Source organism: Musa acuminata, chromosome BXJ2-10 (assembly GCF_036884655.1).
Source record: "Musa acuminata AAA Group cultivar baxijiao chromosome BXJ2-10, Cavendish_Baxijiao_AAA, whole genome shotgun sequence".
Lineage (NCBI taxonomy): Eukaryota > Viridiplantae > Streptophyta > Magnoliopsida > Zingiberales > Musaceae > Musa > Musa acuminata.
Genome location: NC_088347.1, coordinates 30,907,391 through 30,921,046, shown reverse-complemented (window position 1 = coordinate 30,921,046; position 13,656 = coordinate 30,907,391). Strand labels below are relative to the sequence as shown.

General features: G+C 40.9%; 2 protein-coding genes across 3 annotated transcripts; one reads left to right on the top strand and one right to left on the bottom strand.

The window, feature by feature from the left end:
* Positions 1-2,927: 2,927 nt before the first annotated feature.
* Positions 2,928-10,384, top strand: LOC135625110 (tRNA(adenine(34)) deaminase, chloroplastic-like). 2 transcript variants are annotated; one of them, XM_065129452.1, is made up of 4 exons: positions 2,928-6,963; positions 7,035-7,122; positions 8,073-8,200; positions 10,249-10,384. In XM_065129452.1, the coding sequence occupies exons 1-4, from the start codon at positions 3,377-3,379 to the stop codon at positions 10,361-10,363; spliced, it is 3,918 nt and encodes a 1,305-aa protein (XP_064985524.1). In that variant the 5' UTR covers positions 2,928-3,376; the 3' UTR covers positions 10,364-10,384. The 2 variants fall into 2 exon arrangements, with proteins under 2 accessions (XP_064985524.1, XP_064985523.1); XM_065129451.1 differs by lacking the exon at positions 10,249-10,384 and adding an exon at positions 9,722-10,131 and having other exon boundaries at positions 2,929-6,963.
* LOC135625111 (uncharacterized) lies at positions 10,308-13,157 on the bottom strand. The gene is made up of 7 exons (XM_065129453.1): positions 12,782-13,157; positions 12,087-12,179; positions 11,564-11,708; positions 11,348-11,458; positions 11,182-11,264; positions 11,033-11,090; positions 10,308-10,633 (listed from the first exon to the last, which is right to left on the bottom strand). The coding sequence occupies exons 1-7, from the start codon at positions 13,082-13,084 to the stop codon at positions 10,554-10,556; spliced, it is 873 nt and encodes a 290-aa protein (XP_064985525.1). The 5' UTR covers positions 13,085-13,157; the 3' UTR covers positions 10,308-10,553.
* Between the last annotated feature and the right edge of the window lie 499 nt (positions 13,158-13,656).

Genomic DNA, 13,656 nt, shown 5'->3' with positions numbered 1-13,656 from the left:
AGGGAAAAAGAACAATAATAATTAATTATGTTTTAATTTATTTGGGATCAAATATATATATATATATATATAATTAATTTCCCAAGAAAAAAAACACACACAAACACCACAAACACAAGATTAACACATCCAGCACTTTAAACATGGGATCCGGTCCGAATCCTTATCCACTACATGTGATGTCACGCGTGCACGAGAATACCACAAGGAATCACGACAATTTACAATCTAAACCATGCTTTACGAGCAAGTTGAAATGTCGATACTGCACAAAGGTTCACATGCGATTGCCCCTAATAAAGCGAATTGATGTCACGATGCCATGTGGTAGAGAGGATGAGACAGAGGAGCGGTTGACATTTATTTGTTCGCCTGCCTCCTCCTGGAAGATGCGGAATCATAAAGTTACACGGCCACTCATAGGTGAGGATTTGGCTTAGTTACTTTGGGCGTCAACCAGTGGGAAAAGGAATGCCAGGAGGAGTCTGAGTGCGTGCAACACATGATTAATGTCCTATCTAAAAGACCCAACGACTTTGGGGAAAAAAAAAAGTCGTTTTCGTTGATTTGCTATTTATTACATACTACCTTTTTTTATATTTTTGAGCGAATTTTCGAAAAAAAATCTTTGAACTTTGAGAACTTTTTAGATAGCACTTAAATTTTAAAAAAAAATTCACATAACAATCATCGATCGTATGAATGAAAGATCACTTTACTCTTGCCTCCGTAAAGAGCATCACAAATATCCACACTAATCCTAACTACCTCTATCGCTTATCGTAGGGGTCGGTAGGCTCACGCGCACGAAGGCACAAGCACAACGCTTGTTCAGGATGGAGGGGTGAGACCATCGAGGTCAACCAATGCATGGAGGCGCAGACATAACGCTTGTTCGGGGCAAAGGAGAATAATCGATGAGGCTAGATTACGCATGAAGGCACGGGCATAGTGTCTATTAGAGCTAAAGGGGGTAGTCGATAGGGCTAAGTCATTCACGAAATTATAAGTGCAACACTTGTTCCGAAAGGATGCGATGATGGGTTGTGGTCAATGATCAATGGTAATGGACAATGAGAAGAGTCAACAACATGATGGGCAATAGGGTGGCAGAGAGAACGGTGATGATTTGGTGCACAAGTGGGGTTTATGGGAAAGGAAAAAATAATAATAAAACGAAAGGATAATAAATAAATATAATTAATTATATAAAAATATGAATGAAAATATCCAAATTAAGATTTTTATAATTAATAAATTTAAATTAAATTAGTATAATATTTTTTCCATCGATCCCTTCAATATGTCATCTTCTAATATAAAATATTTTAATACTAGTCACATGTCACTATCTCGCAACAGTCATGGAGTGGATGTGAACGATAACTCAACATCCGTCTAACGCAGAGTAGAGTCAACCTAGCAGGTAGTGCCCCTTCAATCACTAGCTTCACAACGCATGAGCTGGTGCCACTCTACAAAGGCCAAGATGGGTTGACCCACATTATCTCAAGCTGGTCCTACCTAGGCACAGCTCCCTCCCACTAGCTTCACAGGTGTAAAAGTTGGTCTCCGACATCTGAGCCCTCCAAATCCAACTTAAGCATTGGAAGGGTTGAGTCGAAATCCCCTCTCGACATTAACATATCGTGTAGGATCTCCGTATAGATTAAGCACCCTTCGACTCCACACCTTTGAAGCAGCTCGATCGCAATCTCGGAGTTGGCCTCTCCGGTCCGAACTTGCTATCTCTAATCTAATTTTTCTAAAAAATCCATCAGGATGATCAAACCATACCAACCCCTCGGCCATGATACAAAGGTGTAAAAACACCTTCCATACTTATAGTTGGAAGATCAGAACACGACTCTTCAAAAAACAATAAAATAAATAAATAAATAAATCGAATTAGTTATATCCACTGATTGCAATTAGGTTCGGTCCGTTTTCAAACGCGTGACTTCGCCGTCTACTTCGTGGACTTTTGGTGGCTGGTAGAGTCAGCCATCACGACCAAATGCTTCCCAAGTATTTGACGTCCGCGACCAAATGTTTCTAGAATATATATTAGACACGGCTTTCTTTAGAAGACATAAATTGACAAAATCGTGTGTGTAAAGTATGCATGATGTTTCGATCATTTTTTCTCCAACAAGAGACAAAAAAAATATTCTTAAAATAAATTTTTAAAAATGATAAAAATCATATATATATATATATATATATATATATATATATATATATATATATATATATATATATATATATATATGAAGAGATGATTAGGGGCTATCGGAAATTTGATCATCCGTTGACCGGTCAACTATCTCCGGTTGGTCAGTTTTGGATTCTCTTGATTATTCGTTATCGGGATAAGGGATCCGCCCATGTGCTGTTCACGTGTTTGATGGAATGCGAGACCCGAAGATGTGGTATTTCTATTACTACACCCAAAAAAATATTAGAATAAAAGAAACAAATAAGACAGTTTCTCTGTCTTTCTTTATTAGTTTAATTTTACAGGCATTTAATAAGGGTTGCCTCCTCCGATGCATACGAATGAGATCTACGTAGCCGTTCACTTGAATCCGAGATCATGTGATCAGCGTGCAGATTGAATCCATCCCATCTATCCATCAAATAACAGAAATATTTTATTATTTAGAAAATGGATAACATGTTTGATATCAATAGTTTTGGAAGTGATGGTGGGCCATTTGTCAACCTCGGCCCGACCCAAACGGAGAAGAAGCCCAGCGTAGTTCCCTGGAGCTCAGGTTGGGCTTCATTTAGCTGCATGGTTATATTAATTATTATGTTTGTGAGTAATAATAATATGAATAATATATCAAGGTATATTTTATTTTAATGGAGAAATGCATCACAGACTGCTTATGATCCATCCCAATAGTCATTGTTCATCGTTATCGCCTCCCATTGGCTTGAAGTTTTCTTTAATAAATATAAAAATCGAAACTAAAAACAATACAAAGGCTCTTTTTACGTCATATGTATTGCATTTCTCCGTCAGGAATACTCTCCTACCTGTATTGCATTGGATCCATCCATGCGTGGCCCCACCAGTGAGTCACTACGCAGGTGACGCGAGCACGTTGCTCCACCCAACCCGCAGGAAGACATTGCTTTGTTATCCGTACCACCTTTGCATTGCCAAAAGAGTTGCTGCTCGCATCGTAGTTCCGCCGGACCACCGAAACCTGCGTCACCCTTTCCCATCGTTACCCCTCGTCTCCCCTCTCAGGCTCAGCTCTCAGGTGGCGACCGCACCCCCGCCAATCGCCCGTCGTCGGATCTTCATCCAACGGCCGTGCCCTTCTGGTATGCCCTTCTCTCTTCCCCTCCTGTCCCAGTCCCCATGTACGGCGGCTACGCGGCCGCTACCTTCGCTGTGAGGGCAAAATCCTCCATTTGCCACTCTCGCCGCCTTGCCCTCCTCGACGATGGGGGAGGGGATGAATTCGCCCTCCATGGGCTCTCCATAAACCCCAGATTCATGCTCTATGGCTACTACTCGAGGCAGTCCAGTTTGATCTACTGGTCGCATCTGAGAACCTTTCTCGCCGGTCATGGTCGGCGCCACTACCTCCGGCTGAGCCTCCGCGACGTTCAGCCGTGCGCTCCCAGGGTGCCAGCGAGGAGAGGAGGGTGCAGGGCTTGTTGTTGCTGTCGGAGCCCCCAACCGAGGTTTCAAATGGCCGGTGAGTGCTGCAGAGAAAGCTTCGATGACGGGATGTGGGAAGATGACGCGGACTACGTTGAGTTTGGCGATATGAGGAGGCATTCGAGGAGGGAGGTTAAAATTAGGTCGGATGATGGTGAAAAGGTACGATCTTTGAGAGCGAGGAAAGATACATCGAGCTCGGTCTGCCCCTCGTGTGGGCATGAGAACAAGATGAGTGGGGGGCTGAGCTCTGGTGGTAACAAGTGTTACACTGGCAAGAAAGTCAATGCAGCGGTAAGAGAGGTTCGAGAAGGTTGGAAGTTGGAGGATGATGTTGATTATGATTCAAGAGAAGAATCAGATTATAGAGCTAACAACTATAATGTGAGGGACTTGACATCGGCAAGGGTCTCTAATAGGAAGACTGAGGGTAGGTCGGCCAAATCAATTGCTTCAGCCTATCAAGAGAAAGAAGATCACCAATTTAAAGTGGAAGACGAGGTCAAGAAGAGAGACTCAAGGGAACGTTCCCGAAAGTTTGCAAAAATTGTTAAGGTGGATGACAATGTGGATGTGGCTTCCAGTTTTATTAATATGGCTGATCTAAGGAAGGTGGACAGAGACAAGCAAGTCGTTGAACAAGATAAACAGGAAGTTGACAAAAGAATGCAAAGAGGCGCTTCATGCAGTTTTTTGGCTCATGGAAGGAGGGATGAATATTACCTTGGAAAGCAAAACATTATTGGGAGGGAGTCCAGGGAAGGATCACAAAAGTCTGTAATAGCATCTGATGTACATGAGGACGATATGATGATGACATCCAGGCCTAAGAGACACGTTGATGAAAGGAAGGTTGATATGGCAGAAAGTTCATTGAAACAGCATGGGCAAGTAGACAAAAGAGTAGTTAGACGAGCTGAATCGAGAACTGAAGTCAGTGACGAATATGTTAATAATGAGAATCAGGTTGCCGTGCAAAGGGAAGCGATAGAAGGATCTCAAAGATTTAGGAGAATACCTGGGGTGCATGAGGACAATGCAGGGAGGATCGCCAGTGCTGAGAGCATGCTTGACACGAGGAAGGTGGACAAGGAACATTCTTCTACATCAATCATGAAGAAGCATACTGCAGTAGATCAGCAAGCAGTTAGAAGCTACGAATCAAGAGAACAATTACAAAATTTTAGACAGATAGAAGAGGTCCATAATAGCAACATCCAGAACGTCTCAAATAATGAAAAGCGACACGAGGAAGTGCTGGTGAAGAACAGAGATGATAAATCAATTTCAGTTCACATGGCTAGAGATAACAGAGGCCACATTGGCCAACAGATTATTGATAAAATGGAACTTGGTAAGCAGTATGAAAATCAAGTTGATGTTTCTAGACCCCATGTAAGGGGAACTGAGAATGCCAGCAGCTCTCAGAGCCTTCTGCGATCGAGAATAAATGATCGAGTAGACTATTCTACTTCAATTATGAATCCAATTCATCAAGTGGAGAAGCACCAAACACAATCAGAAAGTCAATATACTTATCAATATAGTCCAAAAAGAGAATCTGGAAAGGCCATGTGTACTTCTGAGTTGCCAAGGAAAGATAGTGGAAAGGTTTCCACTGCCCAAGTCATGTACAATGCAGACATACAAAATGAGCTCAACAGTTGTCAGTATAGTTCGAGAAGAGAATGTGAAACAGATGCTAGAATGTCTTATGCAGTGACTGACATCCAAAGGAACTTTAATTCGCAGAATATATCTAATATGAGAATCAGAAACAGTAAAGAGAGATCTTCATTGTTGATGGTGCAGGATGATAAAAAGAAACTTGGTACTGTAACCGGAGAGAGTTCACAGCCGATAAATCAAGAAATCACTTCTCTTGGTGCTTTTGATGGTGATTCCAGCTTTCTTGACACACATATGCAACAACCAGATGATCCATCCTGCAGAGATGAGAACTACCTAGTCAAAAGTGATACACTGGATTCTGCTAGTAGATTAGAGAGCTCTTCTGCGATGTATGTTGGTGAGTTTGTGGACAAGCTAAGGCACGAGTCATCAACTTTTATATCTTCTGGAACTCAGACAGAAAAAGCACATGGTAAAGGCATTCAAGCAACTACATCCATGCAGTCAGATAGACTTGTTGCCACAATAACAGAAAAGGATGAAAAATATATACAAGAAGGTTCAGGGAGATCTTCTAGGTCTGGAATTAGAGGGCCATCAGATGAGATGTGGGATGTTAGGAGCCTGATTTCTCAAAAAGATGGTAGGAAAGAAGAACAGGGGGAACATGGTTTATCTGCTGGAGTTATAGATTCTACAACCACTACCCCTACTGTCGAAAATACCATCGCTGGAAGATCCCCCAAGTCATTGTGGGCTCACATAGCAGATATAATGAGAATGGGTTGGGTTCATCGTGCTGAATCTCATACTTCAAATCGGAAATCAGGCAAGAGAAGCTCCTCTGAAGGCAGTGAGGCTTGGTTTTCTGGTCAAGATGCTAGTGATGATGAGAATGATCCTAATGCAAGAAGCAGTGAAATAAAGGAGTTATTGCCAGTTGCAGCCCCTGTAGATCGAGGCCATGAGACACATTCTAGTATTACTCAAGGATGTTTTCAGGCACCAGATGTTGTTGTCATGCAGTTGGGAGGTGGTGCATCCACCTCGATGGCAACTGCAGGAGGTTATGCATCAAAAGGTGCTTCTGCTAATTCAAGGCCAGAACAGTCAACATTGGCTGAGAATGAAAAGGGAACCAAAAGTATAATTTATCGTGCAATAACAGTTGACAAACCATCATTGATGACTGGTGATGCATCTTCAGTTGCCATTGATGAAGGAATAACTTATACAGGAAATCTTACAGTACCTGTATCTGGCTACAAACCATCATTGATGACTGGTGATGCATCTTCAGTTGCCATTGATGAAGGAATAACTTATACAGGGAATCTTACAGTACCTGTATCTGGCTACACGAATTTTGAAGAAGATCTATTGAGAGAGGAACCACCTGAAGCTGACAAGACCGAAGGGAAGGATGGGGAGTTAAAAAGGAGGAAACTTCGAAGGAACAAACAAGTACTAAAAGAAACATTTGAGGAGTGGGAAGAAGCATACAGGTTTGAAAGTGAACGGAGAAAAATCGATGAGTATTTTATGAGGGAAGCTCTAGTGGAAGCTCAGAAAGCTGCAGACATCTGGGAGGTACCAGTTGGGGCTGTATTAGTGCAGAACGGAAAGATAATTGCTCGGGGCTTCAATCTGTAAGTATAAATTTACTTGATCCTGCATTAGAAGAATCACTGCATAAACATAACTCGGAATGTATTCACAGAGTGGAAGAAAGGCGTGATTCAACTGCACATGCTGAAATGATTTGTATTCGCGAAGCATCTAATCTTCTTCGGACCTGGCGCCTTGCAGTAATCTTTCTTGCCCTGCAGAGCTTGTTATAGTGTTACTTTTGTTTGTTAGTGCAGATTGTTTGTTATGGATATTAAAGATGAACAAGTCTTATAGATAGCATGAGATTTGATTTTTGTGTCAGTTCCCTAGGTTGTGTACCTTTTGTGGACCATTATGAAATAGTATACTTTTAAGTTTCAACTTACACTTTTTTTCTTCCATGTTTTGGAAGAATTTTATGGATGGATTTGGTATAGGTTTGTTGTGCATAAAGATTCATTGGTTTCAATTCGATCATGAACCATTTGCATCTGAAACATGCTCTTAGTAGTTTAGCTGTAATAAGATCAATGAAAAGGTAGAAATTTGATCAGCACAAATTTATTGAAATGTGTACTAAAAGAAGAAAATATGATACTAGCTAAGCATAAAAGTTGAACCCAGCAATCTTCAACATTAATGGTATTAATGGTACCAAACGTATTTCTTCACAGTATTCTTAGTCAATTTAGAACTTTCTGAAGGTAGTTGAAAAGGAAAGATCTGAAGTACTTGATAGATTTGTGGAAAGCTGGTTCGATGAAGTAATTTGACAATTTCTTGCACTAGTTTTGGATCATGAAGAAAAAAGAAGCGACCTCATCACTAATTATGGTGCCAAGTAGGTGATGATATCAGGAGGTGCAAACCATGAGGAACACAACAGCTAGGCTGTTACACACTTCTCTTTTTGGTAGTTAAGACGGAACCTTAGGGGGTTGATGCATGCCTAATGAATAGACAATCCTTTTGAACTGCTGATTCCTGAGGTCATAAGCAAATGAGCCAAAAGCTCATATAGTTTTCTAAGCCACATATTAATTGGACCCCATTTTTTATTTGTGAACATGGTTTCTGTAATTTTCACCAGGAATACTGGCACATGTTTTACACTTCAGTTAATTATCATTTTGAAAATGTGCTGCAGGAAACAACACTTTATGTGACACTTGAGCCTTGCCCCATGTGTGCTGGAGCAATCCTCCAGGCTAGAGTTGATACTGTGGTATGGGGAGCTCCCAACAAACTACTAGGAGCTGATGGCAGCTGGATCAGGTACTTGTTAGAATATTTACCCTTTTTTTTTTAACTAGATAACATATTGGTATCTTCTCGTTTATATGCTCAAATGCAAGTTGAACTGATATTTTTCCAATACATCATGCTTTATTGATTTTCATGATACATGTTCGAATATTTACCTACTATTTTGCTTTGTAAATGTCTTCTCTCTTCTCTACATGCATGGGGACAACTGAGGTTATAATCGTCACTCATCATACTTAGTATGATATGTGTGAATGGAAAATTCTGATCAACATGTAACCTCTAATCCAATCACATGAGTCCCTTTGACTTCTGTCCACACCTTTTTGCAAGACTACGGACAGTTTGACCAGGATTTCCTTTTGCATTAATATCTTGTTCACATTTGTCTTATTTTAATAGAAGAAATTCTTGCTGTGTACTCTTCTAAACTTTCATATCTGTCCATCTACCTTGTAAAAGTGTGAACTGTCTGCATATACCTTTTGACATTAAGAACCCAGTAGGTTGCTTCTCCTCAACAACCCAGTAGCATTGATTTTTGGGAGGTCACCTTTACAAAATATCCCTTCCCTCAATTCTATTATCTGGTGGGGCCCCACCTATTGCTTACATCAATTTCTGTGGTGGTCCCACCCAGTCGGAGTGGGATGGAGCTTTATGGACATCTTACATTTTTGCAGGGGGTTATACAGAAAAATATAGAACTTTGGAAGGGTGCTGTGGTATAAACCCCATAATAATTTATCAGAAGTCGCAGGTATATAGTGGATTGTGGATCCTATTTCATTCTTTGGATCGATTGTAGGTCCGCATAGTATGATGCAGTTGAAGAATTTGATTTGGATCCATATTAGGATTCAAGGTACCAGTTACCATTAAGACATTGATAAGAAAGCAGATCTTGTTGGTTTTGGATTAGAAATGAGGTGGGCCTATCACTCTGGGCGAGAGCCTGGAATCACGGCAGGCCTACATGTTAACATCCAGTTGTATCTGAGGAAACCCACAAATAATTGAAAATACAGCTTGACATGCAGGATGTAAGAAGAGGTCCAGGGCTGTGGTTGGTTCACGCTTAGGTTTCCATCTATCGATTAAGCAAATGATTTTTCTTACCTGCGTTGTTGCATTTCCTAATTCAACTATGCTATTTATTGGATTCATTATGTATCGAATCCAAGCTGCAAGTCTCTTTTCAATATTAATTATGTTACCAGCTAACTGTTTGTCAACTCCGCACCGTCTGTGTATTCTAAATAACGTTGTTGATCGCTTGGTCTCATGATACCATATCGACGAGCTGTTACTTGCAGTAATGTCTGGTATGATGTCGCATTTAGGTGTTGATCTGAAATCATGTAGAGTTTCCACAGAGAAACTAAATCACCATGAATCAAGATTTTCTAAGTTGTTCTTGTTGTATTTGGCTTATTTTAAACTGGGCATATGACAGTGTGCTGATTCATCGAGAGAAGGCTCTCTCATGAATCATAATCATGACGGTTTACTGTAATTCTTCTTATACAGGCTATTTCCTGGTGATAATGGAGGAAGTAGTAGCTTAGATCCATCAAGCCAAATGGCCGGTCCTGTTCATCCCTTCCACCCTAACATAAGAATAAGACGTTGGGTGCTTGCAACCGAGTGCTCCGATGTACTGCAACAATTCTTCCAACTCAGAAGGAAGAAGAAAAAGAAGCCGGAGTCACCACCGCAACCATGTCTGCCAGTGCCAAACCACCCTATAAAGTTATTTACGAGGATGCATAACATCTTCTCCGTAATGTTTTGTTTGTAGCGTTTCCAACGGGCTGGCTTTTTTTTGTACGATCGATCGCCGGTGATTAGGAGTTGCTTGTGCAGAAATAATTGTCATGTTTTGGTTGCTCTCCATGATTTTCTATTAAATTAAAAAAATGGTTGATAAGATCTAACAATTAGTACGTCTAAGAGTGATTAGTTTTCCATTAATGTTCTCCATAATAAAAACGTGCTGCTCCCAAACTGTGACAGGATAATGTTCTCCATAACTTCTCTTCTGTTGCCTGCTATAGGATGGTGATCACATTGGCAGCAAAAGAGAGACAAGGAGGTAAATATATGACAACCATGCTACGAGAACACGCATCCAAAGAGTATATATTCTTCCGAGTTCCAGTTCAATGGTAAAAGAATATCTGATCGTAAGTTACAGTCAGATTTTAACAGTGTGTCGAGTTTCCAGCCCATCAGCTTGGCAACACACTTCTACAGGGGCTTCAGTTGCAAGAACTGATTTGTGAGAATAATAAGCTCAAAGCAAACAGACTGATGGCTGATTACTTTCAGCAATTCCCAGCTTAGTCACCGGAAGAAAAGTTCATGTGATCCTCCATTTCTGCTCAAAGGCACTGCAAATCCTGTTTAAGCAGCATGCTGCGCTGAGAGGGTATTCTGAAACTGCAAAAGCCAAAGAAACCAGCCGTTAGCTAGCAGATCCTGTTCCTCGGCACCGACACATGTTTCTAATCATAAAAATCATGTGTTCCTGATTTTTTTTAAAATAATATCCTGAAAAGCAACCAAGTGTCGATCTAGAGATCATATGAGCATCTGCAGAGAATGACTCATATTTAAACTTTTTCAAAATCATATAAAACTACATGCAAAGATGGATATTTGTAGGGTTCATGCAATTAATTGGCTGTCTGCAAGACACTACATCAAGTAGATACCTGTTAGATAAGACAATATCATTATCCTTCTATAAAGACAGAACAGCATTATATCATAAAGCACTAAAGCATCAACAATCTACATAGTTGTTGCGAACTGCCTGTTGATTGACTAGAAGCTTACTTGATATAAAATCATCAATGTATTCCTTATCGATCACTCCATGTGCCATTGCACCGACCTAAAAAATGGAAAAATGGAATGTTGTGTATCATTTATAATATTGTTAAGAGTTCGATGAATAAGAAAATAGACTCATATTTCAAAGATACCACAAAAACAAGGGTGGCATCGTCGCTAGCAGCAGCAACATAATTACACAAGTTAGCCAACTTTTCTGAACTGTATGAGAGACCTACAAAGAACATACTTCAAAAATTAACAGATGTGATCATTCGTAAAGTTTGTTTCAAATAAAATCAAAATATAAAGTATCACCTATTTTCCTGGAATTGACAGGCAGGTGGCGAGTTACAGGGTTCTTTATTACATTAAGAAGCTTCTCCCGCTTGCCAACAGCAGTAATGCTTAACTTTTGTAACAATTGTGCTACAGCATTCACAGATCAGATGTGGCAACTTCCACAGGTTAATTTACTGAAATCCAAATGTACAACACCTGAGAGGAAAATAATTGCAGATCTATTGTACTTACACATAAGACCGCAGAATCGCTTGAAAGTCCTTGGAATGCGGACATATGGTTTAATTTCAAAAAGCACTCCTTTTTCTGTTTTTACATAGACAGCCTGTAGTCTACCAGCCTTGGCTAGGGGGCTATCAAATATTGCAAGAAGTGCCTATTGCATCAGTTGACATGTAAATGTCTATATGTTAGTAGAGCTGCAAAACTTTCCCCAAAAATTGGGAGTGAACTTTTCAATGCAGAAGTATGAACCTGAGCATTCAAAACAAATAAAATGAAGCAGATGGGCATCTCATGATCATTAAAACTTCTCAGCTATTGAATGTCAAAGATCACACAATTCTTGGAGTATCTAATGAAGCATAATTTATATACTGCAATTTGACAAGGATAGGCCACTCTTCCAAACACAAGCAAGATTGCCAAATTATAAAACAAAAAGACAACCAAGACATTCACAACTATATAATGAGAATTGCGAAACAGACGGAAAATCGTAATACATAGGGAGCTGGCAAATAAATTGACGTACCTGATGAATAATGTCAGGCCGATAATCGGCAGGATTCCTATTCTGCTTCTTTAGGTAATTTGCATGATCATCCGAGTTCAGGATCTGGAAATTCTGAATACAGAGAAAGACAAGTTTATAATTTCCACACCCAAGGAACCACCAACAGGAAGGAGAGAAAAGAGGTGCATAGCCCACTCGATACAAGGGAAGATGCACAAAAAGAGACTCCTTTTCACTTCTCAAATCCTCTAATGGGACCAGAAACCATGTTTCTCAAAATGAAAACCAATATTCCGACAAGAAAACACTAACTTGACCCCCAGAAGCCCTGTATAAGCAGTTTGATTTTCCTTCTAAAATTTTCAGACATTAGCTCCTACCCAGTACCCTTTAGACGGTCCAAATGCCTACTTGAACCTAGAAATCACCTGTAAGGATATTGATCTTCCTCAAGAACGGTAAGTCTGCCAAAGAATGCAAATAATAGAACCCAAATTACCTATATGAAACAAAATTTTATGCAAGACAACTTTTTTCCCCACAAGTCTTTCCAACTCCGGACCACGAATTGCCTACCTGAGACTAGGTACGATCAAATACTTTACGAACATGGACTACAGATTCCATCAAAACCACGGTTTCAACGCAACCACAGCAGAGAAAACCCTACTCCCAAACCCTCGATTCGAAACTCTTGAGTGACTCCGGCTTACCTTCCCGACCTTGCCGACCTCCAAACACGCCTTCTCGAGGACGAATATGACCCCCGGCCGCTTCGTTTTATCGACCGGCGCGGTGATCGGGATGCCGGGCATCTCGTTAACGGCCTCCTCCGCCCTCTTCTCCTCCTCGGTCTCCGCAATCTCCCCTCCATTTCCGGTCCCCTCTTCAACGCCGACGCCTTCTCCCTCGTCGGAGAGCACCTCCTCCTCCTCCTCCTCCTCCTCAACTGGCGCCGAAGCTTCCACCTTTCGCTTCTTGAGCTTTCGCCCCTTCACGCCGTACGGCCGAACCATCTCTCCCCGCGCCGTCAGCGGCGACCTGATATCCAAAAGATTAGGGTTTTTGTTGCGCTGGGGAAGGGAGGGGTTTAAAGAAAAAGGACGGGGATCCGATCGTCCAATTAGGGTTTGGCCCCTCTCTTTACTCGATTTTATTGCAAAGTCCCTAATCGGCTTCTTGCATAAATATACTTTCAATTTACTATCCTACAAAAATATTTCAAATATATGTACTTAAACGTAAATTTTTCTCTGTCCTCCATTACTTTGACATACATTCGCCTCTACAGGGCTTCATTTATGGGGATGCGACATTTTCGGGATTGCTTCTTTACTGGGCCTAAAAATGGGCCCAATTGAGAAACACGTCGACACCGCATTTGGGCCGAAGGGATAAATATCCCTTCGGGGACTGCCGCATTTGTTCTCCTCGTTGCAATCAATCCAAACACGAATGTCAAATCACATGATGAGACTGCTAAAGGACTGCAACTGCCCCATCAAATCGACTAATCCTTTTACCTAAATGCCACTGCGTGCACATCAATCTTCACTGCTGGCCACCAGTCGAACAAAAGCCGAATCAA

Bases quoted from the DNA above. Each gene is read 5' to 3' on its own strand.
- LOC135625111 (XM_065129453.1), bottom strand. From the start codon at position 13,084: ATGGTTCGGCCGTACGGCGTGAAGGGGCGAAAGCTCAAGAAGCGAAAG. The intron at 11,091-11,181 runs GTATCTTTGAAA...TCCATTTTTTAG, and splicing joins ATGCCACCCTTGTTTTTGTG to GTCGGTGCAATGGCACATGG. The intron at 10,634-11,032 runs GTAAGCTTCTAG...TGGCTTTTGCAG, and splicing joins CATTGATGATTTTATATCAA to TTTCAGAATACCCTCTCAGC.
- LOC135625110 (XM_065129451.1), top strand. From the start codon at position 3,377: ATGTACGGCGGCTACGCGGCCGCTACCTTCGCTGTGAGGGCAAAATCC. The intron at 6,964-7,034 runs GTAAGTATAAAT...ATGTATTCACAG, and splicing joins ATTGCTCGGGGCTTCAATCT to AGTGGAAGAAAGGCGTGATT. The intron at 8,201-9,721 runs GTACTTGTTAGA...CTTCTTATACAG, and splicing joins GCTGATGGCAGCTGGATCAG to GCTATTTCCTGGTGATAATG.